The sequence below is a fragment of the Oreochromis aureus genome, linkage group 15, assembly GCF_013358895.1.
Source record: "Oreochromis aureus strain Israel breed Guangdong linkage group 15, ZZ_aureus, whole genome shotgun sequence".
In the NCBI taxonomy this organism is placed as follows: domain Eukaryota; kingdom Metazoa; phylum Chordata; class Actinopteri; order Cichliformes; family Cichlidae; genus Oreochromis; species Oreochromis aureus.
In genome coordinates, this window is record NC_052956.1 from 28,452,464 (window position 1) to 28,479,862 (window position 27,399).

General features: G+C 39.8%; 1 protein-coding gene across 2 annotated transcripts in view; it reads right to left on the minus strand.

Moving 5' to 3' along the window:
• Positions 1–27,399, minus strand: part of tnfrsf21 (tumor necrosis factor receptor superfamily, member 21) — a 72,042-nt gene that overhangs the window by 39,324 nt on the left and 5,319 nt on the right. Inside the window, exons 2-3 of one of the 2 annotated variants that reach the window (XM_031732721.2) lie at positions 12,102–12,801; positions 8,214–8,780 (exon numbers count right to left, since the gene is read on the minus strand). In XM_031732721.2, coding sequence (XP_031588581.2) covers positions 8,214–8,780; positions 12,102–12,801 — 1,267 coding nt within the window. The remainder of the gene's footprint in view (positions 1–8,213; positions 8,781–12,101; positions 12,802–27,399) is intronic. The other variant, XM_039599506.1, reaches the window with a different exon arrangement.

A 27,399-nucleotide genomic window follows, 5' to 3' on the forward strand; every position in this document is an offset into this window, starting at 1 on the left:
GCCAGATCTGAATGAGAGTGGGGGGGGGGGTTCAGTTTCGGGTAGTGTTGAGGCAGTTGCCATGTTGCAACGAGCTTAGCTTCTAGCTGTGTCCCAAAACGTCGGCTGCATCCTTCGAAGGACCCGGCCCAAGGCCGGAAGTGCGAGGCTGTGAAATGGGACGGTCTAGCCTTCAGATTTGCGTCACCACTGTGTCGGTGGAGTTTAATAAACTCGGCCGTCTGCTCCTTGCTATCTAAAATATAACAGGACACTGGCGTAAATTCTCGACCGTCTCACACTTCTGTTTAATCAGTTTTCTTTTTGACGTTTATTCAGCTGTGTGAAAATCCCGGAGGAACCCACCCGATGGATTAATAAAGTTTTATTTAATCTAATAACTTTGATCTCAGCCAACCCGATTTACTCACGAACAAATAAAACACCGAAATAAGGCAAACAATTACATTTTTAAGTTTTCCGAGTGACTTATATATCATGTTTAACCTGAGTAGCGAAAGAGCGGGGGTCTGAAAACGATGAAGCCGGGAGTCCGCTGCTCTCGCCGGCTTGAGTGACCATTGAATCCCCCGGTTTGCTATCAAGCGGGTGGGTAACAGACGTCTCCGAAAACGTCAGCGCACTTTTGCAAATATGCGATGTTTTGATAAACCAAGCAGATATTTGAAATTTACACTGCCACTTTCTCGCCTGAAAATATGTTAAAAGTTTATTTTGTGACCCAGAAAGATTAATAAGACTAATTTTAAAACTTAGCAGCGGCCGCCATTGTTGGCAGCTGAAATTTGGCTGGACCGCGCTATGAATTCTGGGATATGGTGGGCCACGAAGGACACACACAACCCATCCTTCAAATTCGGGGAAATGAAGGACGCATTTGTCGGCTGCATTTGAAGGAGTCGACGAATTGGGACAGCCTTCGTCGCCGGGCTGTGACGTAATCGGCCTTCAAATGCGGCCTCCGGAGGATGCAGCCGACGTTTTGGGACACAGCTTCTGTCTTGCTAGCTTGCGCTGTGCTCAGTGGATCTGCACTTGACAGTGCAGCCTAGGCGGAGTAGTCGAACGCAGATCCACTGAGCGCTCAACACAGACAGCATCGTCAGAAGAAAAGTTGATAAAATAAAAAAAAAAAAAATTTGTATTGTTCGATACATGTGCGTACCGAACCGAAAGCAGTGTATCGAACGGTTCAATATCGATACGAGTATTGTTGCACCCCTAGTAATCAGTGGTTCCCATTGGGTCACTGACTGTTCTCTAGGACTCTGTGACTGAGCCAAAATGCCAAGTCTTTATGTACCTCTTTGGCACATTGCTTCTGTGCAAGGATACCTATACTGGAAAAAAGGGTTCCTAAGAATTTTGATAGTCGCTAGTTCGTGTAGCACAGACATAGAAGGACAGTGAACTTTTAACTCAAGAAGTCATAGGAGAAGGTTCCTGTGGTTTGAAAGTGCCTTATGTTGAAGCCCCTGGCAAAAGATTGAGCCAGGCTTCATCATCCGATCAAGTATATAAAAAACACACATTTCTGCTAGATAATATTTCATTATGAATTGTATATTCCTGTGAAATAATTCAAGATAATTTCATAAATCCATGGAACTGTTAATCAAAATTTATCTTCTTGGTTGGATTTTAGTTCCTTGATCTCAGTCTGTCATTTGTGTCTTAAGGCATAATTAATACAATGAATGAATGGGATTAGTACAATCTTTAGGCTATGCCTTACAGGCATTCATATTCTTAGGTGTTCACAAACACTGCCGCGTAGAATGTGTACTAGAAGTTAGACGATAAGCCTTCTTTTTGACTTCTGCACACTTGGCCAATCACTATGTAAACCCAAACCACAATCTGAAAGGTCATTTCAGACACTGCTAGGTGTCTTAAATGTTGGAATAACAAAGCATATTCACTGACTTTCATTTCATTTTAATTGCTGACCTTTGTTTCAGAAAACAAATATATTTCTCAGATCCCAATAACACAAATCTAGGCTGCAGCCCTGGAGAGCCCCATTCAACCCCTGCTGTGGAGAAGTAGCACATTTCACTACTTCCTGGCCAGCCCTGACCAAATGCCAAACACTGTATGTGTGTGATCTGTGCTTTGACGTTTCCCTTTCTTTTTCCCTTTATTGCACAAATGCTTTAATGGCCCCAGTAAAGGGGCGTTAGAACCTTGAAGCAAAGCCAGCCACACACCTTGGAAGTATTAAGAAGCTGTTTTGTTGTATGTTCCAGAGAGTAAATAGCAGTGTAAAGTGGCTATTTGGGGGTTGCATGTGTATACATATATCTCCACCTAAATGCATACACATGGGCAGTGGATTACTCATCTAATCAGGAGAACACACACATAATGCACAAACACAGCGTCATTTAAACAGGTTCATTTGAAAGCCAGTCTTCATTCACTTTAATGTGTTTAAGGAGTTTCACCAAGTAGTTTTTCCAAATGATTTTCCCATAGTCATACATTGAGGAACTGTATCCTAGGGGACACCTGTTGTTGTAGATTCTGACACCAATCTATCCTAGCAGGTGCTGTTTATCTGCCAGCATTCTTTTAAGAAGACTAACATGTACTATGATGCCATGTCAAGGCAATGTTTTTTTTGTTCGGTTTAAGCACCAGTAGGGTTTTTGGTTCCGAGATTCAGGAATGAGAAACATTGTGGTAACACAGTCCAGATCATTTCCTGTGAAACGTAATCTGATTATAGACCCATTTGAAATAAAACAAAAAAACATGAGGCACAACTAACTGTTTTGTTTTTTTTGTTTCTTCATTTACTTTTGTCACTTGGCAGAATCAGGACAAGCTGTAAACACAAAACTATTATTACCATATAAAGTTAACATGACAAACTTCAGCAATTAACTGCTTATTTGCACATCCACCAGAGACAAAACAAGCTCCAAACCAGGAGCTCCATAATTTAACTTCTTAGATTACACTACAGTAGACCTGAATGATCCATAGTTCAAAATAATCCTTATTTATATCAAACTGGGACTCCCAGCCACTCAGGTGCCCTTTTTGCTCCTACCTCTTAAACCCAAAAAACAAGGTTAGCAGCTGGGTGGGGCTTCCTGCACTCACAACCAAAGCTCACCATGACATTGTGCAGATCTAAGGGTAGAATGAACTAGAGAAAACAGTTTTTGAAGCATACTGAATCTTGAGTTGCTGTGGGATTACATGAGTCTTTGAAACTTTAGCCCTTATTTAAAAGCCCTTTTTTAAATATTTTGTTTCCAACTTCGCCGGGTGGTTGCGGTTATGGTTATTTTAGGTCCACCCACTATAAATAAGCACAGGGGATTTAGTTTTTCATTCAAATGACACAATTGTAAAGTTAAGCCATTCCTAGATATATGACCTATTTGAAGAGTTTCAGTCAGGTTTCAGAGCTCATCACAGCACAGAAACAGCTTTAGTGAAGGTTACAAATGATCTTCTTATGGCCTCTGACAGTGGACTCATCTCTGTGCTTGTCCTGCTAGACCTTAGTGCTGCGTTTGATACTGTTGATCATAATATCCTATTAGAGCGATTAGAACATGCTGTAGGTATTACAGGTACTGTGCTGCAGTGGTTTGTATCATATCTATCTAATAGACTCCAATTTGTTCAAGTAAATGGAGAGTCCTCTTCACACACTAAGGTCAATTATGGTGTTCCACAGGGTTCAGTGCTAGGACCAATTCTATTTACATTATACATGCTTCCCCTAGGCAGCATCATTAGAAGACATAGCATAAATTTTCACTGCTATGCAGATGACACGCAGCTCTATCTATCCATGAAGCCAGGTAACACACACCAATTAGTTAAACTGCAGGAATGTCTTAAAGACAAAGACCTGGATGGCCGCTAACTTTCTGCTTCTTAATTCAGATAAAACTGAGGTTATTGTACTCGGCCCTGAAAATCTTAGAAATATGGTATCTAACCAGATTCTTACTCTGGATGGCATTACCTTGGCCTCCAGTAACACTGTGAGGAACCTTGAGTCATTTTTGACCAGGACATGTCCTTTAATGCACATATTAAACAAATATGTAAGACTGCTTTCTTCCATTTGCATAACATCTCTAAAATTAGAAATATCCTGTCTCAGAGTGATGCTGAAAAACTAGTTCATGCATTTATTACTTCCAGGCTGGACTACTGTAATTCTTTATTATCAGGATGTCCTAAAAACTCGCTGAAAAGTCTTCAGCTAATCCAAAATGCTGCAGCAAGAGTCCTGACAGGGACTAGGAAGAGAGAACATATTTCTCCTGTTTTGGCTTCCTTCATTGGCTTCCTGTTAAATCCAGAATTGAATTCAAAATCCTGCTCCTCACATACAAGGTCTTAAATAATCAGGCCCCATCTTATCTTAATGACCTTGTAGTACCATATCACCCTATTAGAGCACTTCGCTTTCGCTCTGCAGGCCTACTTGTTGTTCCTAGAGTATTTAAAAGTAGAATGGGAGGGAGAGCCTTCAGTTTTCAGGCCCCTCTTCTGTGGAACCAGCTTCCAGTTTGGATTCGGGAGACAGACACTATCTCTACTTTCAAGATTAGGCTTAAAACTTTCCTTTTGCTAAAGCATATAGTTAGGGGCTGGACCAGGTGACCCTGAATCCTCCCTTAGTTATGCTGCAATAGACGAGGCTGCCGGGATTCCCATGATGCATTGAGTTTTTCCTTTCCAGCCACTCACTATGTGTTAATAGACCTCTCTGCATCGAATCATATCTGTTTAATTTCTGTCTCTCTTCCACAGCATGTCTTTCATCCTGTTTTCCTTCTTCACCCCAACCGGTCGCAGCAGATGGCCGCCCTCCTGAGCCTGGTTCTGCCGGAGGTTTCTTCCTGTTAAAGGGAGTTTTTCCTTCCCACTGTCGCCAAAGTGCTTGCTCATAGGGGTCATATGATATGATTGTTGGGGTTTTCTCTGTATTTATTATTGTGCGATCTATTGTACAATATAAAGCGCCTTGAGGCGACTTTTGTTGTGATTTGGCGCTATATAAATAAAATTGAATTGAATTGAATCTAATAAGCCTACTGTTGCTATTAGCCATTTGTTCAACATGTGAACTTCTAAAAGAAAGACCTATTTTATATTTTAAAAAATCAAGAGGATTAAAAAGGAGTAACTGTATTTAACCTGTATAGCCAATAGCCATCCTCTGGGCTTTTTTGCTATTTCCTCACCCACTTTGTATGCACAGTTTCATCTGTACCTCAATCTTAGCATTACACTAAGCTGATAACTCAGTCTCACATTAACCCCCCCATTATGAAGCTACCATGTTTAACAAAAGGCAGAATCACAGCAAACAAATTAAAGCGTTCACAAGTGCCCACCTCTGCTGATTTTTTTTTTTACTTATATTTATGATAATAAGTCAAAAATGTGAAGCTTTGACTCAAGTCAAGACCATCACATTTACCATGTTGGTAAAGCTGGGAGTTGTAAAGTTGAATGATAATTGATAGCTTCATAAAATTTACTTGTGTTTCTCTAACTGCCTACCTTTCCTTTCTATAACAGGCATCTTAAGTATCAGGGCTGCTAGGTAACAGCAGGGAAAGCCCAATGTGGTTAACCAGCAACAGTATAACACTTCCTGTGTCAAACCTCAACCCCTCCAAACAACACACACACACACCTCCAGCACTATCTCACGTTCCCTCTTCATTTCCTTCTCTCCATATATCTCTTTGTCGCTCTGTAAGAGACCAGATTGACCCACTAATGTTCCTTGCCAACCAAACAACAACTCTGATGCAGCTGAAACCAGATTATTCCAGTTCTCTGTGGTCAGTCAATGAGGGAGCAGAGAGGGGGTAGCGGATGGCTCAGCTTGATCAAAGAACACACACACACACACACACACACACACACACACACACACACACACACACACACACGGTAACATACACACATACACAGATTTCTACTTGAGACTTGAGTGTCTCTGTCAGGACATGTCCCCTGAGTCTGGGTCTCTTGTTCTGTGTCAGAAATCTTTCTCCAACATTTGGGAGAAATCTGAAATCAAGATCTGTGCTGTAGGGTTGAATGTTTTCCGCCTGTAGAAAACATTCAACCCTACAGCTCAATGTGTAGCTACAGAGAGTGGCAATGAGAAACTGTGGAGGGGAGGGTGGAATGGGTACGAGGCTGAGAGTTGACAGGAAACAGAAAGAAAAAAGAAAAAACAAGTAAACAATGAACAAAAAGGAAATTAGAAGGTAGGGATATGATTAAAAGCAAACAGAAAGCCAGGGCCCGTATCCCTAAAGAATCTTTGTGCAAAAAGTGGCTCCTAGCGGCCAAATTCTAAGAAAATTCTCAGAGTCGTGACGTTTTCTTAGAATTTCCCCTAAAAGTGACACGACAATCCCAGTTAATATAAAAGCTATTCCTCAAGATTCCTAGCGCTTAAAAGGGCTCCTAAGGTGAGATCTGCTAAGAGCAGGGAAGAGAACTTTTAGTGGCTTAAGAGTTCCCCTAAGCAGCTGCAAAAAATGGCCAACAGAAGAGGCAGGAGAGATACCTTTATGTTCGTTCACCAACTGGGCCAGCAACAAACCTTGCTCCTCAGTCCAGTTCGGCTTGCAAGTCCTTTTTTCTCCATTTTCTGTGTTTGTAGGATATTTGTTAACAAGCCTTTACAAATAGACCAGCCAGCAATCACAGACATTGATAAAAGCTGAGCCGTGTTACCCTCGTTAAGACCACACTGGCACTTGTAACGTTGTGATTTCTACTTCATTAGGGACAGCCCCTTGAGATAGGCCATCTTGTTTTCAATGGGGTCCATATGGGAGTGAAAGTACAAAATATGCCAGCTAGGATATTGATATGAGCAAATAAGACACGAATCATTATTTGAACAGGGTGTAATGAGTTTAAGTTTTCACATATTTTAGATTCTAATGTTAGGCTATAACCCCTACAGCTTACTATTCATTTTCCAGATATTTTCTTGAATGTGAAATATTATTTACAATTACAGTCAGCATAAGATTAGAGTGTATAATTATGTTTATTGATTTGAGGGTACATCCTTTGCTCATTCTCACCAAAAGCTCATTTCCATCAAACTTGTAGGATCAACCAATCACGGCTTTTGAAATGATGACTCATACCTAGCAACGGGGTCAACTACACCTCCTCACTAAGATAGGATTTTCCATCCATTCCTTGCTCAGAGTTCACTGAAAATGTTCTGGAATCACTTCTAAGCTAAAACTCCTGGCAAGGAATTTTTAGGTTAAGTTAGGAGCTCTCTGAGAGGATTCTCAGAATCTTTAGGGATACGGGCCCTGGTTTACAACAGGGATAATAGGACACAAGACTTAATAAAGGCACAGTGGATGAGGGGGAGAGGAAAAATAAAAATGAAAATTAAAGAAACAGCAGAAAATTTGTAACAGAAATGAAAAGAAAGACAAAGAAAAATACAATAAAGAAGATTAAAGTAAAACAGAGAAAAGGGGAAGAAAGATGCAATGAGATGAAATTGGAGAACTAAGAGCAGCAAGGCGACCTGAGCACCTGTTGGGGTGGTTTGTGACAGCAGGATTGTACAACAGGGTCATATCCTCGCTTGTGTAACCACTGCCCTGCACACAATGTGCTGTGGGGCAAAACTGATTGGGCTAGATACCAATAGAGGTCCAATAACATCAACAGACGGTTCTACGCAGTTCACAAGAAGAACTAACGGACGCTGTATCGTTAGCCTGAGATATCCACTGAGTAACTAAGAGCCTGCTGCCTCCTGTGAGCTGCAGATGTAGAGCATTTAGTATAAACAATGCTGAGTTTACAAAAACACAATGGCCGTGGTAACACCCTTTGTCATGTTAGTAGTTTCTTCAGTCACTTGATTAAAGGTTAGGAGTAGATTAACTTTGAAGCCCCCAAATTCACATCAAATGGTTAATTCTCCATTTATTCATCCATGTTGCTGAATTTTAACTGAATGACCCTAACTCCTAACCCTAACCCCTCAAACTAAGAGACATGATATAGATAGATTTTTATGCTCCACAACTTCAGCTTCAAACCTCAGGTTATCAAAATAATTGAATGTGTGCATTTTCAAAGTCTTACAGACTCTTCTGAAGATCTAACTGTGTGTACCTCAGTTGAAAAGCAGTTTCCAACATCAAAAGATGCAGGAGGTTTACCTTGTCCATTGGAATAGTAGATCCACTTCTCTCGGGCTTGAGTTAGTGGTGCAGGTGGTTTCTTTTGAATTGCCTTCTCCATGATGCTGCTTGGGTCCTGCATTGGCCCCTTCTTCAACACCTGAGAGCTCTGCTTCACGCTACACACTACGATCACCACCAGCACCAGCAACAGCAGCAGTACAATCATCCAGGGCAAGTGTTCATTTATGTCAAAGTGATTATGGGTGCTTGGCCTTGGGAATCCCCTGCGAGTTGGCCTGTAGTAGCTGGAGGCCCCACCTCCGCTACCTTGTCCATTAATCTTGCTTATGCTTGTTTCAACCTTGACTATTTCTTCAGTCCCCAGACCTTCCATTGCCCTCTTGTTAGGCCCTGGGTTTGGTTCAGAATTCAGTTGCCCCCTCTGCAACTCATGGTCCATTGGTTCCTCATGAACTGCGAGAACTGGAGTCCAATTTGGTGGGGTGAGAGTGCCAGGATGGCTTAGGAGGTGCTCTTCTGCTCGCTGGCTTTTTCCACCCTGGGGTTCCTTCAGCTGAATGGCTGCTGACTGGCTGTGGGTACCTGTGTTGAGAGGTTGATGGAGACACAGAACAAGCAAGAAGAGAGATAAGAAAGAACAAGGAAAGCAAAGATAGAAGATAGTATAGGAGTAGCAGATGACAGACAACAGTGACACGGAGAAAGAGGGAATTAAACTCAGTCACTTGGGAGTTTTGTCTGACTGAGACAACAAAAACAGAAGGTGTCACGGGAGGGGGATCCTAACACCTTAATCCATCCAAGCAATCTGGCACAAACACGCTTTGTTGAGTTCCTTCATCACTGAGTGGACCGTGTACACCTTTTTAAAATTGTTATTACAATCTGAGTATTCATGAAAACGAAAAGAGCATTTAGATGATGTTAGGTAGCTGTCAAAGAAAAGTTTAACATACTGTAAAAAGGTTCTTCTGACTACCCTGTTCTAAAAATGAGTTGCAATAAGTTGTTAACTGCTGGGTCTGCAGATGTTCACAGGGGTCAAAATCTCCTTTTTTTTTCCAGGCAGTGGCCATTATAGTCATTGTTGAGCATACTAATACTAATACTGTGCAGAAATTGCAAACCAGTGCAAATGACTAACAGATGTTAAAATCTATATACATATGCCCACATTTGGGGAGAACAAGGAGAAGCTGTACACAACACACCAAAATGACCAGAGAGCTTAATCTGAGCATCTCCAATTAGCATAGCTTGGTGCACAAACAGAAATTTTTTAATTTTGTTCTTACATTAGGTGCAGGAGTGGGTTTCAAGTGAAGAAAATGAAATAATAATATCCAAGATAGGAGCCTGAAAAGGCACAGCTTTCCAAAGGGTCTGCACAGAAGTGATGATGAGGTGCTGAATTTTGTTTCAGTCGTACTTAGTGTGAACACAACTGACTTGGGTGACTACAGTATGTTTGCATCCCTCAACAGGTAAATCATCCGTAAAAAAGTAACTGCAAATTTTTTCTAATCTCCTTCTCCTCCTTCTGCTTTGCAAAAAAGCTGTGCTCCGTCTTGTTATCTCAGAGCAGATGAGCTCTAAATTGCTCATTCATAGTCTGTTCATTAATTAAGGAGTGAGGGACAATGTAATCAGCCTGGGTGGAGGAACAGCGTTAAACCAAAAAAAGAGAGGGGACTAGTCAGACAGAACAACTTAAAAACTGCTTCCAATCAGTTGAAATGGTAGAAGAACAATTAGCAATGTGTTTGACATAAAAGTGGAGCAGTGCTTTGTGGGCACTGGAACAAACCAATGATCAATCAATATCAGTGCATTATTTACCACTATTGATTATCAGTGTGTCAGCCAGTACCACCCTGCTGCTCACAGAAGCAATTGGCTTCTGTTTATGCAAGACAAATCCTCAAAATCAGTGTGATATTTTGTCTGGCACTAACACACTGCACCATTATAACATGGCGTGACCGTCGTACACTAACTAAAGCTACGTAATGGTAAAGTGTTGGTGAAAAAAACTAGGTGGTGACTTTTAACTTTCATAACAACAGAATGTCTATGAGTTGGCACAAACACGCTTTGTTGACTTCCTTCATCACTTCACTTCAAATCACTTTCTGCCTCCGTAAGTATTAGATCGTTTTCCAAGACCTCTATAACCTTGTCATGTCTCCATATATGGATTTAAGAGTTGCTTGAATATATTTGGTTGCTAGGAGATTAGTCATGTAAAAAAAAAAAAAAAAAAAAACCTCTACACTAACTTGTTATACACCTCATATAGCTAATTGATGTAGGCTTTTATCACTTCTGTTAGCACTATGCTATGACGTTTTAGTACACACACCCACTACAACTCAGTCACCACTCCTTTTCTTCCCAGAATGAGGTGGTCCTCTTGCCTTTTACTTCTACTGACAATAAGGCTACATTCACACTGCACGCGAAAGCACATCAAATCCGACTTTTTTGACCCTATGCGACCCATATCCGATCATGGTATGACAGTGGGAACAACACAAATCCGATATTTTCAGATCCGACCTAGGTCACTTTCGTATGTGGTATCCGATACATATCTGATGTTTTAGAAAGCGACTGCTGTTTGAATGGTCATGTCGCATTAAATCCGTCTTTTACGTCACTGACACGAGACAGAAGCCAATTATCAGCGCCGGAGTAGGAAACTGGAGACGGAGTGAGTCAATGGACAGAAACTGAGGTTTTGGACTTGATTAGCATATGGGGAGACAATTCTATTCAAGCTAAACGACTCCGTGTCCATATAGACCTCTGCACGGAGGTAGCAGCCACTGCTCCAAACAAGGCCTAGGTTAAAGCACAGGCTCTCTTTTTTCTCAGTGTCCTTCTTTCTCTAATTAATTTGTCAAAATTCTGTCGGTTATGACTGTGCAGAAATTGATAGACTGTTGCGACAACACCTAGCTCTGTAGCCACCATTTTTACTTCCGTAAATAGAGCGCGTTGTGTGTGACATTTTCTTTTGCGCGTGCGGGCCACTTTGAGGGCCGTGAACCATTCACACTAGAGCACGTTTGCTGTCACATTTTATTTGTAGTGTGAACAACCAGACAAAAAAATCGGATACGATCAAAAATCATAAATAACAATAATAATAATAATAATTCATAAAGAAGAATAAGCACTTTTAATTTATGCTTTAATTTATATGTGCACCCGACATGCTCACATTTCATTAGTAAGCAAACTACCAATACCTAACCTAAGCCAGAAGAAAGCCAAATGAAGGTACCTCAATGAATTGAAACTCCTGTAAACCACTTTGTGTGGTTTTTAAGGTACTGTTGAAATAAAGTTATTGCTTTTCATATTATAACTATAATAGTAATAATTATTATTATTTTATTATTATAATAATTTCCCCCCAAAAATGAGACTTTTTATTCTGACTGACGGTTAATGTTAGCTTACCTTCTAACTCAAATAACTTGCTAGCCTTTCAATGTATCTGCTTGCTGCCTAATTCTGCCTTGCTTTCTGTGTCACATTTAGTGTGTGGAACCTTCCTTGCAAGCCAGTTGTTTATTGTTATTGTATTTTTAACAGGATTATTATTATGATTAGCACTTTTTTGGCTAATGGTAGCTAATGTTGTTTGCTGTTGATAATGTATGGGGGGGGGGTTAAAAGAGGCCTTTGGGCAAGGCAATAAGGGAGGAGACAATAAATGCCACCTTTGATTTTACAGGAAACCCATAACATATCTTTCACATGGAAAGTGTTTGAAAAATGCTACTTTTATTCAGTCAACTTTTATAAATGTAAAGAAACATAAAAAAAACAGTTAAAGCGGAACACTATATAAATTCAAATAAAACATTATTGAACAGAATTCCCATCCCTCACCTTTATGTGCAGGTCCAGCCAGGGGTGCTGGAAAGATTGAAGAAATAATGGGTTCCTGTACAAGCACAGCCTGTCCTGAGCCACCTGAAGCAGTGGTGGAGGCAGAGGACGGAGCTGTAGAAAGAGGTCCACAGATATTATCTTTCTCTCTAGTCCCCGCTAAGACCAGCACCAGCCCCTGAACCTGGCAGTCTGTGTGATTTCTACACTGCGTTGCACTTGATTCCACATCTGAAAAAGTCCCCTCAGAGCACAGCTTACAGACCACGTCCTTTTTCTCACTGCCCTGCTTTTTCACCCTCTTGCCTGGGGGGCACAAGGAGTGGGGCTTACACACAGCACCACTATTGCCTGACAAGAATGTATTGGGTGGGCATGTGCAGATTCGATCCTGGGTGGCTGTGCAAGGCGTTTTCTCGATAAAGCCGGCTGGGCAAGGACTCCTGCAACGATGGCATTGCTGAACTCCATTCTCTCCCCGTGTGAAGGTGCCTTTGGGACAGGGGCTGCATTCCCTCACAGATGTTGGAGAGCAGTGGATAGAGACATAGGTGCCAGCCGGGCACTTATCACAGACCAGCTGGGTGCCCGTGTCTTGGTCGGTGTGCTGATAGTGCCGTTGAGAAAGAATGGGCGGGTCATCTGTGTTGGATGTGGTCAAAACCCGAGCTGAGATATCGACCACAACTGTACATAAGAGCTGAGAGGAAAAGAGAAGGCAGCTATTAGGCGAAAGACAAAAAATGTTTTTAAAAATGTTCTGGTGTAGAATTTTATGCACCAGGACAGATTGTCGACCCCTGAAGAATGCTGCATTCATTATACTGCAGTAAAGTGTTTAAAGCAAAAACCACACACTATCTGAATTCTTAGGACTGGGATCCACAATGTCAGGTTCACATATTAGGTGGTTTTGTCAGTACTGTCCACTGAAAGATGGAGTATGAAGTAACTTAATTTTACAAGAACCAAATAGATTAAGGCTTAACTAATATCCTGTTATGGAACTTATTAGGGCTGGGCCATATCATACCGTTCATGGCAATACAGGTATAATGTTGGGCAACGATAAGAAAATGAAATATCGCGATAGAATATGGGTAAAACGCGCATGCACAGTGCCTTTTTTTTCATACGCACATGGCAGAAAAAGCATGGCAGCGACGGAGAATGAGAAGGGCGAGAGCGGATCATTGAATGAAACGGATGAACCAGAATTGGTTTGTAAAAATGCTGCAACTTCAGTGGTGTGGAACTGGTTTAGCTTTCATCCGTTAGATACACAACAAAGCACTATTTTTGGTAGAGCATGCTAGCGGGCCGTCGTTATTACCGTGTTTTTTGGAAAATACGGCACACTTAAAATCAATCCTTTGATTTTTCTGAAAATCAACAGTGCCCCTTATAATCCCGTGTGCCTTATGTATGAATTCTGGTTGTGTTTACTGACCTCGAAATGATTTTATGTGGTACATGGCGCTCGAAAATCTGTCAAATGTTTTAGTACGACTTTGCTAAGCTACGAACCCGCACCACTTGATGGATTGTCGGAGCATTACCGCTATCGTAGTCAGGAGCCTCGCGGAGTGATACGTACTGTGTTTCAACATAATATTACCCTATTGTGTGTGTGTATAACCTCTTTTTAACTTTTGTGAATATTATACATGGCTATGCTGAGGATATGTCAGCCAATTTCCACTGGAAATGCCTTTTGGTTAAACTGTCAGCAAGGAATTTGCATTTGCACTGTTAAATTTTTATATAACTTTAATGCACATAAAAAACAGCTGCTTGTTTAAGTGAAAATACATTGATTTTTTTTTTTTTTTTTGCACTAATAAAGTTGTGGAGTTGTAAAGTATTTTGTCTAGTGTCAATTATATCGTCAGTTATGTCGTTATCGCAAATTTTCAAATTTATATCATGATGAATATTTTTGGTCATATCGCCCTGCTCTAGTACTTATTTCCTTTACCAGCTACCATTTTTTATGCTGTCCATGGCTTTGTTATAAAATTTTGCCCTGACTGAATTATTATTATTACATTCCAATTTAATATGAAAACTTCAATGCAAAAATTTATGACATGTAGGAAATGTATCATGTAGTTTATGAAAATTTCCCTCTTGAGCATGTTGCTCTAACAAAACCAAAACCAACAGGTTGCCAGCGACGTTGTGGATGTTAAGAGGTTAACCATCTGAGGTCTAAACTGTCATCAGTGATGGTCCCAACCCTGGCCCTAAAACCTAAACTTAAACCTGCTTTGGAATTAAGCAAAATTTATGTTTTTTAGAAGAAAAAAAAAGTACATTTTTATGTGTGTCAGTTAAAATGGTTACTTGTCCCATGATAACAACACCTGGGAGAAGCACAGAAGGTGCCTAAAATCCTACATGTATTTTATTTAATATTAGGTTTTTACAGAGTCACAAATTAGAAATAAATAGTGAAATCATCTAATTTAAAATGTAATTCCAGCATACATTATACTCATTCATTCATTTATAAATACATTTTGGTAAGTCTGTGACCATTCTCTGGTTTATCATTGCCTTTTTTTGGTACTCAACATCCCTCACCAGACAGAAAAGACATGACCTTAATATGAGTCAGCTTACATGGATACACTCATACCTCCATCTGGTATCGCTAATATCACTTAGTCACTACACTGACTCATCCTGGCCCTCACAACTTTAGTGTCAAATGGTGTGCATTCATTTCCACAATTACGAATTTTACTGATGTATCATGGGGAACTTTGTTCTTTTTTCTTCCCCAAGGCTTCCCTCTCACTGCTGCTGGGAACCTCAGCTCAGCGGGTTTAGGGGAACAACCCACACATGTCTAGGATTACACATTTACACAGGCCCAAGCTGAGTCATGCCAGAGTGATGTTATCAGGCAATGCTAGAGACTACACATGTCACGGTTCTGGGTCATTTTGACACCAGCTTTCTGTTTCTCATGTTTTGGTGTTTTTCTAGATTATGATTATGTTCTGATTAATCAGTGATACTGTTTTGATTCTGATTATTATTTAGTAGGTTTTGGTCAGTGTCTAGTCTGTCTCTCTCTGTCTAGTCCATGTCTTAGTAAAGTATGTTTTGTTTCCTGTTTTACTTTGAAGGATCATGGTCTTGTGTGATGTCAGTGTGTTCAGTTTTACTGCTCCCCTGTCTCGTTAGTCCAATTTCTCCCAGCTGTGTCTCCCTCCTGTTTCTCATTCCCTGATTACTTCCCTGTGTATATAGCCCTGTGTTTTCCTGTGCTCTCTGTCGTGTTGTACCCTCCACTAGCTGTGTGTTTTGCCTCTGTGTGTCCAGTGTTTAGTCTCCAGCTCCTGTTTAGTATTTCAGTTCCAGTGTTTTAGTCCTCCAGGGTTTTTGTTTGTCTTTTGGTGAGTTTAGTTAAGTAAGAGGTTTTTCCCAGCAATGAAGCTGCGCTTTAAGTTGTACTTCCGTGTCTGAGTCCTGCATTTTGGATCCACCACTCCTGCTTGCCTGCCTGCCACACAGCCAACCATGACAACACATGGCTTTACCATTTGATACTTTTAAACAACCAGTTGCAGTCTTTACACTTATTTACTTCAAAACAACCAATCATAAGATTTTTAGGGTAGCTATAACATTAACCTCTTACTCGTGTGAAGTCTAAGTAAACTAACTGTAAAGCAAAATTGTTTCCCCAATCTGATCATATGTTTATTTCTTTTACTGTAAATACAACAGCCTCCAAAACCTATACTCTCCATGACATCACATTTAGAAAAATTAGTAGTATTAACAGTCAGTCTTCAAGTTTTACTCTTCCCTCCATAGCTGATGTATCAAATCTTATTCAAAAATCTAAATCATCCACCCGTCAGCCTGACCCTCTTCCCACTGTGTTAGTTAAAGCTTGTCTTCCCTCATTGGCTCCTCTCATAACTCGTATTATCCACTCTTCCCTTAACACTGGAATTGTTCCTTCGTCCTTGAAAACTGCTTCTGTCATTCCAATTCTCAAAAAGCCTGGTGCAGATCCCAATCATTTTGATAATCTTTGCCCTATATCAAACCTCCCCTTTATTTCAAAAATCCTTGATGAAGTTGCCTCCCAGCTTCACTCATACCTCAATGACCATATTCTCTACAAACAATTTCAGCCTGGTTTCTGCCCCAATCATAGTACAGAAACTGCTTTGTTAAGGATTACTAATGGCCTTGTGATGGCCGCTGATTCTGGTCTTTTAACCATCCTCATCCTTCTCGATCTTAGTGCGGCATTTGACACCATTTCTCATAATATCCTCCTGAGCAGATTAGCGTCCATTGGCATTAGTCATACCCCCCTTGCCTGGTTCACCTCATATCTCTCAGACCTACTCAGTTTATCCCATTTAAATCACACTCCTCAAGTTTCTTAGGGGTAGGGCCTCTTTTATTCATTATCTACATGCTCCTTCTTGGCCATGTATTCCGAAAATATAATATAAATTTTCATTGTTATGCTGATGACACCCAGCTCTACATTTCCTCCAAATCTAATTCATCCCTTCCACCTACCTCCCTCTCAAACTGTTTTATGGAGATTAGATTATGGTTCTCTTCTAATTTTTTCAAACTTAACAGTAATGAAACAGAAGTTTTACTCATTGGTACAGCCTCTATTTTAACCAAATCTCACAGTTTCTCCATTAATATTGAAGATTCCCCCATCTTTCCTTCCCCGCAGATAAAGAGTTTGGGCGTCATACTCTCTCATTTCAGTCTCACATTAATTACATAACCTGGTCTGCATACTTTAACTTACGTAACATTAACCGACTTCGTCCCTTGCTTACTCCCCATGCTGCTGCCATCCTTGTCCATAGTCTTATTATTTCCCAGATCGATTATTGTAACTCCCTCTTATTTGGTCTCCCCAATAAGTCCCTCCATAAACTTCAACTTCTTCAGAATTCTGCAGCTCAGGTCATAACTCGTACTTCCTTAACAGACTATATTACCCCAATTCTTCAACAGCTTCACTGGGTGCCCATAGAAGTCCATTCATAACCTTGCCCCTTATCTCTATGGTCTGCTTCATATCACCACTGTTTCCCGCTCTCTCAGATCTTCATCTGCCATTCATCTTGTTGTTCCTTCTGCTCGCCTAATCACTATGTGGAACAGAGCTTTCAGTTGCGCTGCTCCTCGGCTCTGGAACTCACTTCCTTCAGTCTTAAGAAGTATAGATTCCCTTCCCTTATTTAAGTCACAGCTCAAAACCGACTTGTTTAAACCGGCTTACTCGCTTTAATACAGATTTTACTTGCTGTCAAATCTTGTTTATTTGTTTTTTTTGTTTTGTTTTTATTTGTTGTTTTTTGTATTTTAATTTATTAGAATCTATTTTAATCGACTGTTTTATTGATGTCTTTTTCTCTTTGTAAGGTGACCTTGGGTTTTAGAAAGGCGCCCTCAAATAAAATGTATCATTATTATTATTATTATTATTATTATTATTATTATTATTATCATTATTACCATTATTATTATTACATGATCAGCTGTGATGACTGGACTGTTATCCAAAGTCTTGACAATCAAAAGAAGGAAAAAGTAATCATTCTAACAGACACGCCTTCTTTGGTTTCTTCCAAAGCAAAGAATTACAGTCAGCGTTTGTTGGAGTCACCACTGATGATGAAATAGACCTCAGGGGGTTAACAGCCACCAGGTTGCCAGCTTGCTGTTTAGAATACATCTACTCTTGTACCAGGAAGGTTTTAGCCGAGTGGTGACACCTATTGTGCTGGAGAAGACTACATAGATCCAGTGAGCCCTTAAGCACCAGTATAAACACTGACGAGACTGTGTTGATGTCACAGTTGGCACATGACACCACTGATGCAGTGATCATAAACTTCAGGGACCGGTTGCTATTTAGCCACATGATAAACATGCACACTTTCAGAATCTGAAAGATACTATAATTATACTATAAAATCAGCCATCATCATGGACAGATAACTGGGCATGCCAAATATCCCATACACTCTGATACTGGAGGTAGACATCCAAACTGAAAGTTGTTTCGATTCATATTGCATCTAGCTAAAGCAGTTCACTCGAAGTCCAACATGGCAAAAACTTTGATTGTGTCAACTTTATTCTCACACAGTGAGCAGTGAAGTTCACACAGTGAGTATGGCTTAAAAAATAACTATCATGTGGTCTGATGCTGGGGCAACTATCAGACGAGAGCAGCCCAAAGTATGTGTACCAGTGCAGTCTGGAGAAGACAACTAAGTGACTTTATGAAGGATTAGCTGCTATTGTGTCACAACAGAAATAAAAAAAAGCCAGGGAGGAGGAGGATTAGCAAAAGTGCTGACACACAGTGGGAGACAGAGACAAACACAGACAAAGATGAAGACAGAGCAGGCTAAGTGTGGATCTGCTTGCAGAAATGTGTGTTTAATGGTGTTCTCCACAGCAGAACATGTGTGTGTGCAGAGCTAACAGGGCTGGTGGATTTGAAGTGATGCACTGAGGGGAAAATTTAGCTGATGACGCATTTGAATGTTTGTCAACCATGAGCATAGATTTATATCTTTCTGTGAACCAAAAGCAGGGGGTCAGAGTGATACCAATGTGGTAGGAATGGGTGGATATAAACGAACCACACATGTATGTTTTGGTCATTGGAAATTACTTGTATGAATATTTGAAGGAACTTACCACAGACTACTTGCAATTAAACAGTCAAAGGAAGCCTAACTCTTTCTACGACTAGTGCTAAAAAGGATAAAGCTTTCCATTCTTTCAGCACTCTGTTGCCCTTTCCCATACCACTCCTTTGCTTCTTTGTGTTCATTCCAAGAACCTCATCCATAAACATTAGAGCATGTTTTCTAGGCGCTCCTCATAACTCACTTGCGTCACTCATGTCAATGCATTCATTCACATCAATGTTCAAAGTGAAAACACCCGCAGCAGTAAATGGGAACATTCTGCTTGTTACAGGACACAATGGATGTTTCCCTACCACAGCTCCTTCTGTTTGTTTATAGAATTTGATTACTGACACAGTACGCATTTGGAGATTACCACAAGTGATGGTATTAATCAAGAGGATTCTGAAATTTTCTATCCCATTCCCCTACCATTGGTGCTGATGCTGTTATGCTGGAAGAAAAAATAAAAATATACCATTTGGTATATATCCCTGTGCACCTTTAATGTACGGTAAGGGATCATGAACAACACCACCTGACTTGGACTGCTTTTCATCCCATTAAGCTAGCTGTTCAACATTAAGCTAGCTCACATATTGTGTTTGCCTACTGTTCTCGTTAGCTGTTCTTCACAAATAAAATCAACCCTAAATAGCTGAACTACAGCATGAAACTAAATAGGAAAATATTATTGTGTGGATGCTTTAAGCATCCACACTATTGTTTTCCTGTTTCTCTTTATTCTTTATCTCTACTTTATTCTAGTTGCTCCGTACACTTTTTGGCACTTAACTACTTCCACAATTTTCAGCCGATTTTCACCGTTCAAATTTTAAACTATTCTGCTATTTCTGCTAATGTACGCTACATCTTTTGGTATTTTTCACTATTATACTTTTTAAAATATTACACTTTTTTCCTTTAATTTGTCCCATTGAAATGAATGGGAAACTTCCGCAATTCTGCTAAAACTTGCTTGTTTTTGAAACTTAACTACTTCCTCATATTTTCACGTAGAACAACCATTCAAACTTTAAAATGTTCACAAATTATTGGGCTATTCAGGTATAAATCAGCTTTTTCAAATCTTTTACCGTTTTACTTTTATCCCTCTTAAAGTTTTGAGTTGCAAAATTGTGATTTTTCACAAAATTCAATGCTTTGTTATGGTTGCTATGCACTTGGCTTCCAGTATGCCACTGTAGGTTTCGCAGTCTTCTCTTCATGTCCGAACAACTTCTTGCTACTTGCTCAATTTTCACTCAACTTCCACAATTTATACATCAAAACGTAGGTATTTTTGCTGGCTTTCAGAAAATGTTGTGAGATTTATAGAATTTTGGCAAATCTCCTCAGACCAACACAAAGTCGGAAAACTCTCCATAGAAAGTCAATGGAGAGTTTGTTCAAAATCACCGCTTGATTTCTGTAATGAGAGGCATATTCGAATCGTCATATCTCCTCAATGAAGCGAAGTTAAAACATGAGGCTTGTCCCAGTATATCTTCAGACACTCCTGACGCTCACAATTCAAGAATTTTTTTCTCACCTATTACCGTTCTGAGATGAGTTAGACTTGTTTGAGGGTAGGAAATTCGTCCTTCGCTCAGATTTCTTCAGATTTCAAACTCTGGAAATGAGGCAATTTTTTCTCTCGTCATATCTTTTTTTTGGATTTCCACAGAGACCTGAAAATTTCCATGACTGTTCACCAAAGCCTGCTGTCTCTTACGGTGAAAGAATGATATCGATACTCCAAATAGATTTAGAGTTACAAAGCGTTGTTTGAGGGGAAGTCAAGGCAGTTTTCGCTTCGCCTCTACTCAGTTATGGTGCATTAGAAGTCAAATATCTTTAATAATTCATATTTTAATGATAAATTGTCAACACTTGAAGATTCCCCCATCTCTTCTGAACAAAACAGTGTAAGAATGAGCCCCTACGGTTAGGAAATTATGGTCATTTGTTTGAGGGGAGTCGTCACTATGAGAAATAGACTGCAAAAATCCTGTGTCTCTCTGTGCTGCGTGCACCTGTTTTGGCGGGAAAAAGTACACAGCCTCTCTGATTGGTGGATTCAAATTCAGCAGCTCAAACTTACTTCTCTCTCCCTGTGTGTATGTGTGTGTGTGTGTGTGTGTGTGTGTGTGTGTGTGTGTGTGTGTGTGACAGAGAGAGAGAGAGAGAGAGAGAGAGAGAGAGAGGCGCCTTTTTATGGGAGCATCTTATTGTATGATTTAAATTCAATATATTTAGACTGGTTGACTGAATTGGATCTTGTGTGTGTGTCTCTTTGTGCATGTGTGTTTCCATATGTGTCCATATTTGTGATTGTGTGGCTGTTATATTTTTTTTATTTGCCGATTTTTTTCATTTAAAAAGTATATTTGAGGGACCCTTAGCATGTTCAGCATTTTTTCAGCTGTCCATTTTGCTTTTCCAATTTTTCTGTTTAAGTTATTACTATTGTGCTAAATCATACTATTTCTGCTATTGTATAAGATTTGTGCTAAATATAGTATTTCTGCCAAATATAGTATTTCTGATTAATTATAGTTTTTCTACCAAATTATAGTACAGTATTTTTGCTTTTTATAGGATTTTTATAGGATATTTATGTTGCTTAATATAGTATTTCTGCTTTTTATAGGATTTGTGCTTAATATAGTATTTCTGCTTTTTATAGGATTTGTGCTTAATATAGTATTTCTGATAAATGTAGTATTTATGCTTAATCATACTATTTTTATATATTTCTGCCAGGTCCCCATCAGCCAATCCTCTGTGAGGACTGAGACATTCAAATTTACATATCAGGGCCTGCACGGCTTCCCAGCTAGCCAATCATATCTGAGGTCTGCCGTTTCTTCTCTCGTCATATCGCAGCGACGGATGTACAAAGAGCAATGAAAATCGCAGTCAAAGTACACCAAAGTCCGCTGATTCACCCAGTACAAGAATTATGCTTCTAGTCCACCTAGTTTTTGAGTTACACATCACTTTGTAACTCCAAAAAACGGCGTTTTTCGCCTCTCACCGCGATCTAATTCTGACTGCTCATCACCCTGTTTTCCAGGTGCTCACTCTCTTTCCCAGTGGCACAGTTGGTAATGACACGGGTCTGCAACACAAAGGTCATGGGTTCAATTCCACCTTGGTCAACATGTTTTTTTTTTCCCTACAAATTAATACACTATCACAGACCACTAATTCATATTGATCATTTATTACAATTCTGTAAACTTTTGTGATTTTAGCAGCTTTTCTAATATGGACCTCAGATTCTTGTTAACACTCCATGGCAGAAATACTGTTCCCTTTAGGCTCTGTGTATGTGTGTGTATATCAATATTTCTCCCATTTTAAAGTATTGCTCCTCCATAATTGTATTTCTGTTAAATCAAAGTACTTTTACTACATCTTAGTACTTCTGCTCAATCATACTATTTCTGCTAAATCATAGTATTTTTGCCAAATCATGGTTTTTGTGCCAAATCATAACATTTGTGTTATGTTATAGTATTACTACTAAGTGGAGGAATTTCTGTCATGTTACAGTATATGTGCTGATTACAGTATTTCTGCTAAATCATACTATTTCTACTATATTATATTTTTCTGCTATATAATTGTATTTCTGCTATGTTATAATATTTGTGCTAAACCAGAGTATTTGTGCTAAAACATAGTATTAATTTAAAATTACAATATTCATAGTTCATTACAGTGTCTCTGGTAAATCACAGTATTTCTGCTATGTTGTACTATTTTTCTAAATCATAGTGTTTCTGTAATGTTTAAGTATTTTTGGCTAAATATATTCTTTCTGTTATCTTATACTATTTCTCCTAAATTCTTGTATTTTTGAGAAGTTATCATGTTTCTGGTAAGTTACAATATTTCTGCTAAGTTCTGCTATGCTATTGTATTTCTGCCAAGTATTATGTTTCCTCTAAGATATTGCAGTTCTGCTAAGTTATTACATTTTAGCAAAGTTCCTTTGCTTCTGCAAAGTTTTTACCATTTCTGCAACTTTTCAGCTTTTTCAGCTAGTTTTAGCAGACAGCTTCAGCTTTAAAGCATCCACACAGCATTTTCGCAGGAAATGCAAATTTTTCTAGTTACTTAATACAGTTTTTTTAGCATGAAGATCTCCACTTATGTTCACTGATTATCCTTGTTATATGTAAAAGAGATGACTCTGTGCTTTCTCGTCATGCTGGACTATAAAGCATATACTGTCTATATATTAATGTCATAGAATATGGTAATAGCCTGTGACCCTATAAGCCTGACACAGCCACAGATGGTAGCGACTTCCAGGTCTTAAAAGCAAATTCAACACAGAAGTGCCTGAAACTTGTATTCTTTTAGGCAACAAGGCGGCAGCAAGTGTGATTGCAAAAAATTGTCCAGTTCTATAGGAATGTAAGCGAAGATGACCCTCTTCCCAGAACCGGATTGAACCTGAACATCTCTGCAGAGATCTGAAAATGGCTTTTGTTTGATATTGTAGAATTCCCTCCACACACACTGTTTATGCTCACAGATGTCACGTTCATTTAGGGTTCTTTATGCAACAACCCACAGTCTGGTCAGCGCTGGTCTCGTCTTCCGCCTCACTAAAAAGGGGAAAAAAGACCGTCATCAGTCCAAACGCCACCAGCTGTGTTCTCACCTGCCTCCCCGGCACCGCCCCGTTGAGCTCACTGCACCACTCCTCCCCTGCAGCTGAGCTAGGGACCACACCTCCGCCACAGATATGTTTAATAAATTTGCAAGAATTTAAACTGGATATTACGAGCATTATGGGTGTGTGGAATTTTGAAGTGAAAATGAATTTAATACAATTTGGAATAAGGCTGTAACATAGCAAAATGTGGAACAAGTGAGGTCCTGTGAATACTTTCTTGCTTAACCATCAACTGAATTCATACCTATTTAATTCCATTATATGCCCTTGTAAATTATGAGCTTGGTAATACTGAACAGTTATTAAAGGTGTGGAGAACACTGCTTAAACAGAACATTTGGATGTTTAAACAAAAAACAGAACCTCTCCTGCTAAAAGGGAAGGATTTTATTCTATTCTATTTCTCTCATGGTAAAGCTGTTCAGGGAGCAGACTGACCTCATGACCCCTCTCTGTCTGCATCTACGCTTTTAAGCCAATGAAGGTAATTACTGCAACGGCTGTTAGTCAGCATGTTGGGGAAGCTGTGAGTAAGCTAATGGCAGGAAAGCACATGGTCACATTTGGCTGTGTGCCCTCTGCTTTTTTTAATCCTCCCTCTTTCTGCATTTTAGATACAAGACAAACTGGCAACAAAGACACACAGGAGCAGAAGAGGAAGCAAAGTGCAGTAATGGTACTTTGTCAGGACAGACAGACGCTGTCTGGAGAGCCACAATGAAACCTCTGCAGATTCAGGTTCAGTGGGTGTCTTGCTGTTTCGCCTCCCATGCACCTGTGGCCATTTTTATTCAGAAAACTGAATAAAAAACTTAAGATGCTGTGCGATCTGATTCCCCTCTTCAGTCACACCCTTGTGTGAAAAAAACATCTAATTGGTTTTTTTTTTATAAAGTCCTCTCTGCCCCCAGAGAAGCATTGTACAGCTTTGACTCTGATGATCTCAACTTTGAGACTACACATTAAAAGAAACAGAGATACAAGTTCTCAAACGTGAGCTGAAAGATTCAGGCAAACGTTAGGCCCTCTCCTCTGAATACATTGTTCACCATGTTACAGTCACTCCCCAAGTGTCTGTGAACAGAACTCATGGCCACTTGATCAATGCTCATGATAATTTGTATATTAACAATCGTGAAATTGTGGCTTGTGACTCATTGTTAGGTAATGGTGCACATCTCTGTTATTATGCAGTGGTACTGTTTATAAGGTTGGGGAAACCTGCAGTCAGCTGAGCCTGAAGGAGTCACTTGGATGAGTGACGACGTTACGTCCAAATTAACAGAATCAACTTTCCGAGACATTCAGGATCTATTTATGTTTAGCTAGTGCTAGCTGAACCTGAAGGTTAAGGTTTTGCTGGTAGAAACTGTAGATGGAATCCCAGTGGACATTTGGCTGATGTCTCTGTGACTCACAGAGTGAAGCACAGAGCAGAGGATAGAGCGAAAGATCTGAGGGTGGAGTCTTCAGTCAGGAAGCTAGTGTTTACATCACAGAGGCATCAGTGTGGCACCACTGTACCACCACTGCAGAGCAGGATTGCACTGAGCACTCCCACCCGCCACACACACACACACACACACACACACACACACACACACACACACACACACACACACACACACTGCCAGAAAACACAACTCTCAAACTGACTTTGTGACTCCCTAAGCACAAAACCTGTAATTCTACTTCCAACTGCAGCTACTGCATAGACGCCCAGGTGCCACTCTGCTCCCAAGCATCATAGCAGAAACAGAGCCAATAGGTCAGGCCTTTTTCACCACACTTACCGATTCCATAGCTTAGCAGCATTATATAACTGACATTATGCTTACAAACAAAAAAAGAAATCATGGGGAAAAATGTATTTGGAGGTAGTATCTGTAAGGTTTCCCAACTGGTTTGAAAAAGGGTAGAGTTTGGAACATATGAGCATGTCAATTACAGGTCATGCTAACAATTCTATTGCCTCTATTCTAAATGTTTTTCCTATTTAATCTCTAGGTTTTAGCCATCAAGCAACATATCAGTGCAATACTGAACCACTGCAATTACCCTTTAAGGCAGTTTTGCCCTTTTTTCATAGAGTCTGTATTATGAAGATCCACACACAGCCACATAGGTCCCAACAACACATCTCACTACTAAAAGATTCTGACACTCCATTATATCTTGGGAAATAATAAGGCACCCAGAAGCAACTTCCAATTCAAGCAATAACATTTTTAAAAAGTAAGAGTAGGAAACAGCAATAAATAAAATGTGAGGCATAGAATATATTTCTGTAAGTTAAGTTGAAGCATTTTGATAGTGAACGCTTTGTGTTACAGTGGAATGTGGATGATTCAGAAACCCGTGAGTTTATTATGGTTCCAAGTGCAGCTAATTACAGTAGCATAATAACACATCTTTAGTATTAGCTTCTTAGCAGTTAATTAGATAGAGGGTGCTCACACATCTTCAACAGCGAAGGCTAACATTTTATCAATACAAAACTATTCAGTAAGCTTTTCACCTCTCTGAATATTTTTATGGCTACCATCAGATAGGATTTTAGAGCTTGCAGTTCTTATTGTATACTAGTGCTGACTAGCTAGCTTGTTGAGCTATATGAAATAATAGTTTGGCTTTAACAAAGCAGGTAAAACTAAACAGCCAATTCACAATGAAAAGCAGCAGCCACTTGTCACTCAAATTTGTCATCACTGAAATTTTGCTAAACATTATACAGTTGTGTAAAAATTTGGCTCTAGAGACAAAAGGCTTTTACACTTAGGATGCAATAATCTGTAAGAATATTGTTTTTCATGCTGACCTATTCTTAATACAACTGCAGTTCCAGTAGAGGAACTGCATTTTTTGGCACTGCGTTAGTTACATTTTTCATCCCTGGAAATTGACGGTTGGTTACTTTTAGTAACCAGTGGTTCCTAATTAAGGTTTCTTGAAAAAAAAAATTCCATATAGGGTTCCATTAAAAGTGAGAGTGCTGCACTGGTTCAAAGACTTACTGGATACTGGAAGTGCTTTGTGAGTAAATACTTTTGTGGATGCTGCTGCAAAACTGTTGAGTCATAGCTATTCATTCTAATATATTTCCCAAAATCAATACAGTACTGGACTTTGCAATGCTCTATGCAAGACTTTTAATTAAGGCTTAAATATTTAGGCTGAAGTAAATATGGCCCCTGAGACCTGTGACTTTACACAAATTCCAAATGAACCCACTGACTTGAAATATGTGCAACAGACAGAAGCACGTTTAAATGCTTTTAAACATACCACCATTGGTCAAAAACATGCAGGTAACATACGTAACGTGTGACCGCATGAACCCCGTCAGAGACACAGTGATTGTCTTCAAGACTTGTGATCTGAAGCAACTGCAGCTGTGCTGCACAACATGAACACATCCTGTGACAAGACTTACAAGGTTTACCACAGAACAGGAAGTGGACTGTCTGTGAGGAGTTTTCCATGCATCAATCTTACATGACTCGTTTTAATAAATGACTTCATTAACTGTACACAGTTGGTCATGACAGAAACAATCAGCTACTGTTTAGGATGGTGTACGTGTTTTGTGTGTGCGTGCATACACTACATGGGTGGGATGTTTGTGGCAGACAACATTACGCTGTAACTACTATCCAAATTTAAGTAATGCACATAAGCAAACATGCATGGATAGACACACACTAGCAAACAAACAGTGAAAACAAATACACACGCTTGCACCCCCACATGGTCTTATTAACCAGCGAACACACACATACACACATTTACCCAGCACCTGTTGCTGCATATCCTCGTGTCACTGCTCACTGGGAGAAGGAGGCTCTGTTTGGATTCAGTCGCGCTGAACATATCACTCACAATAGGCAGCAAT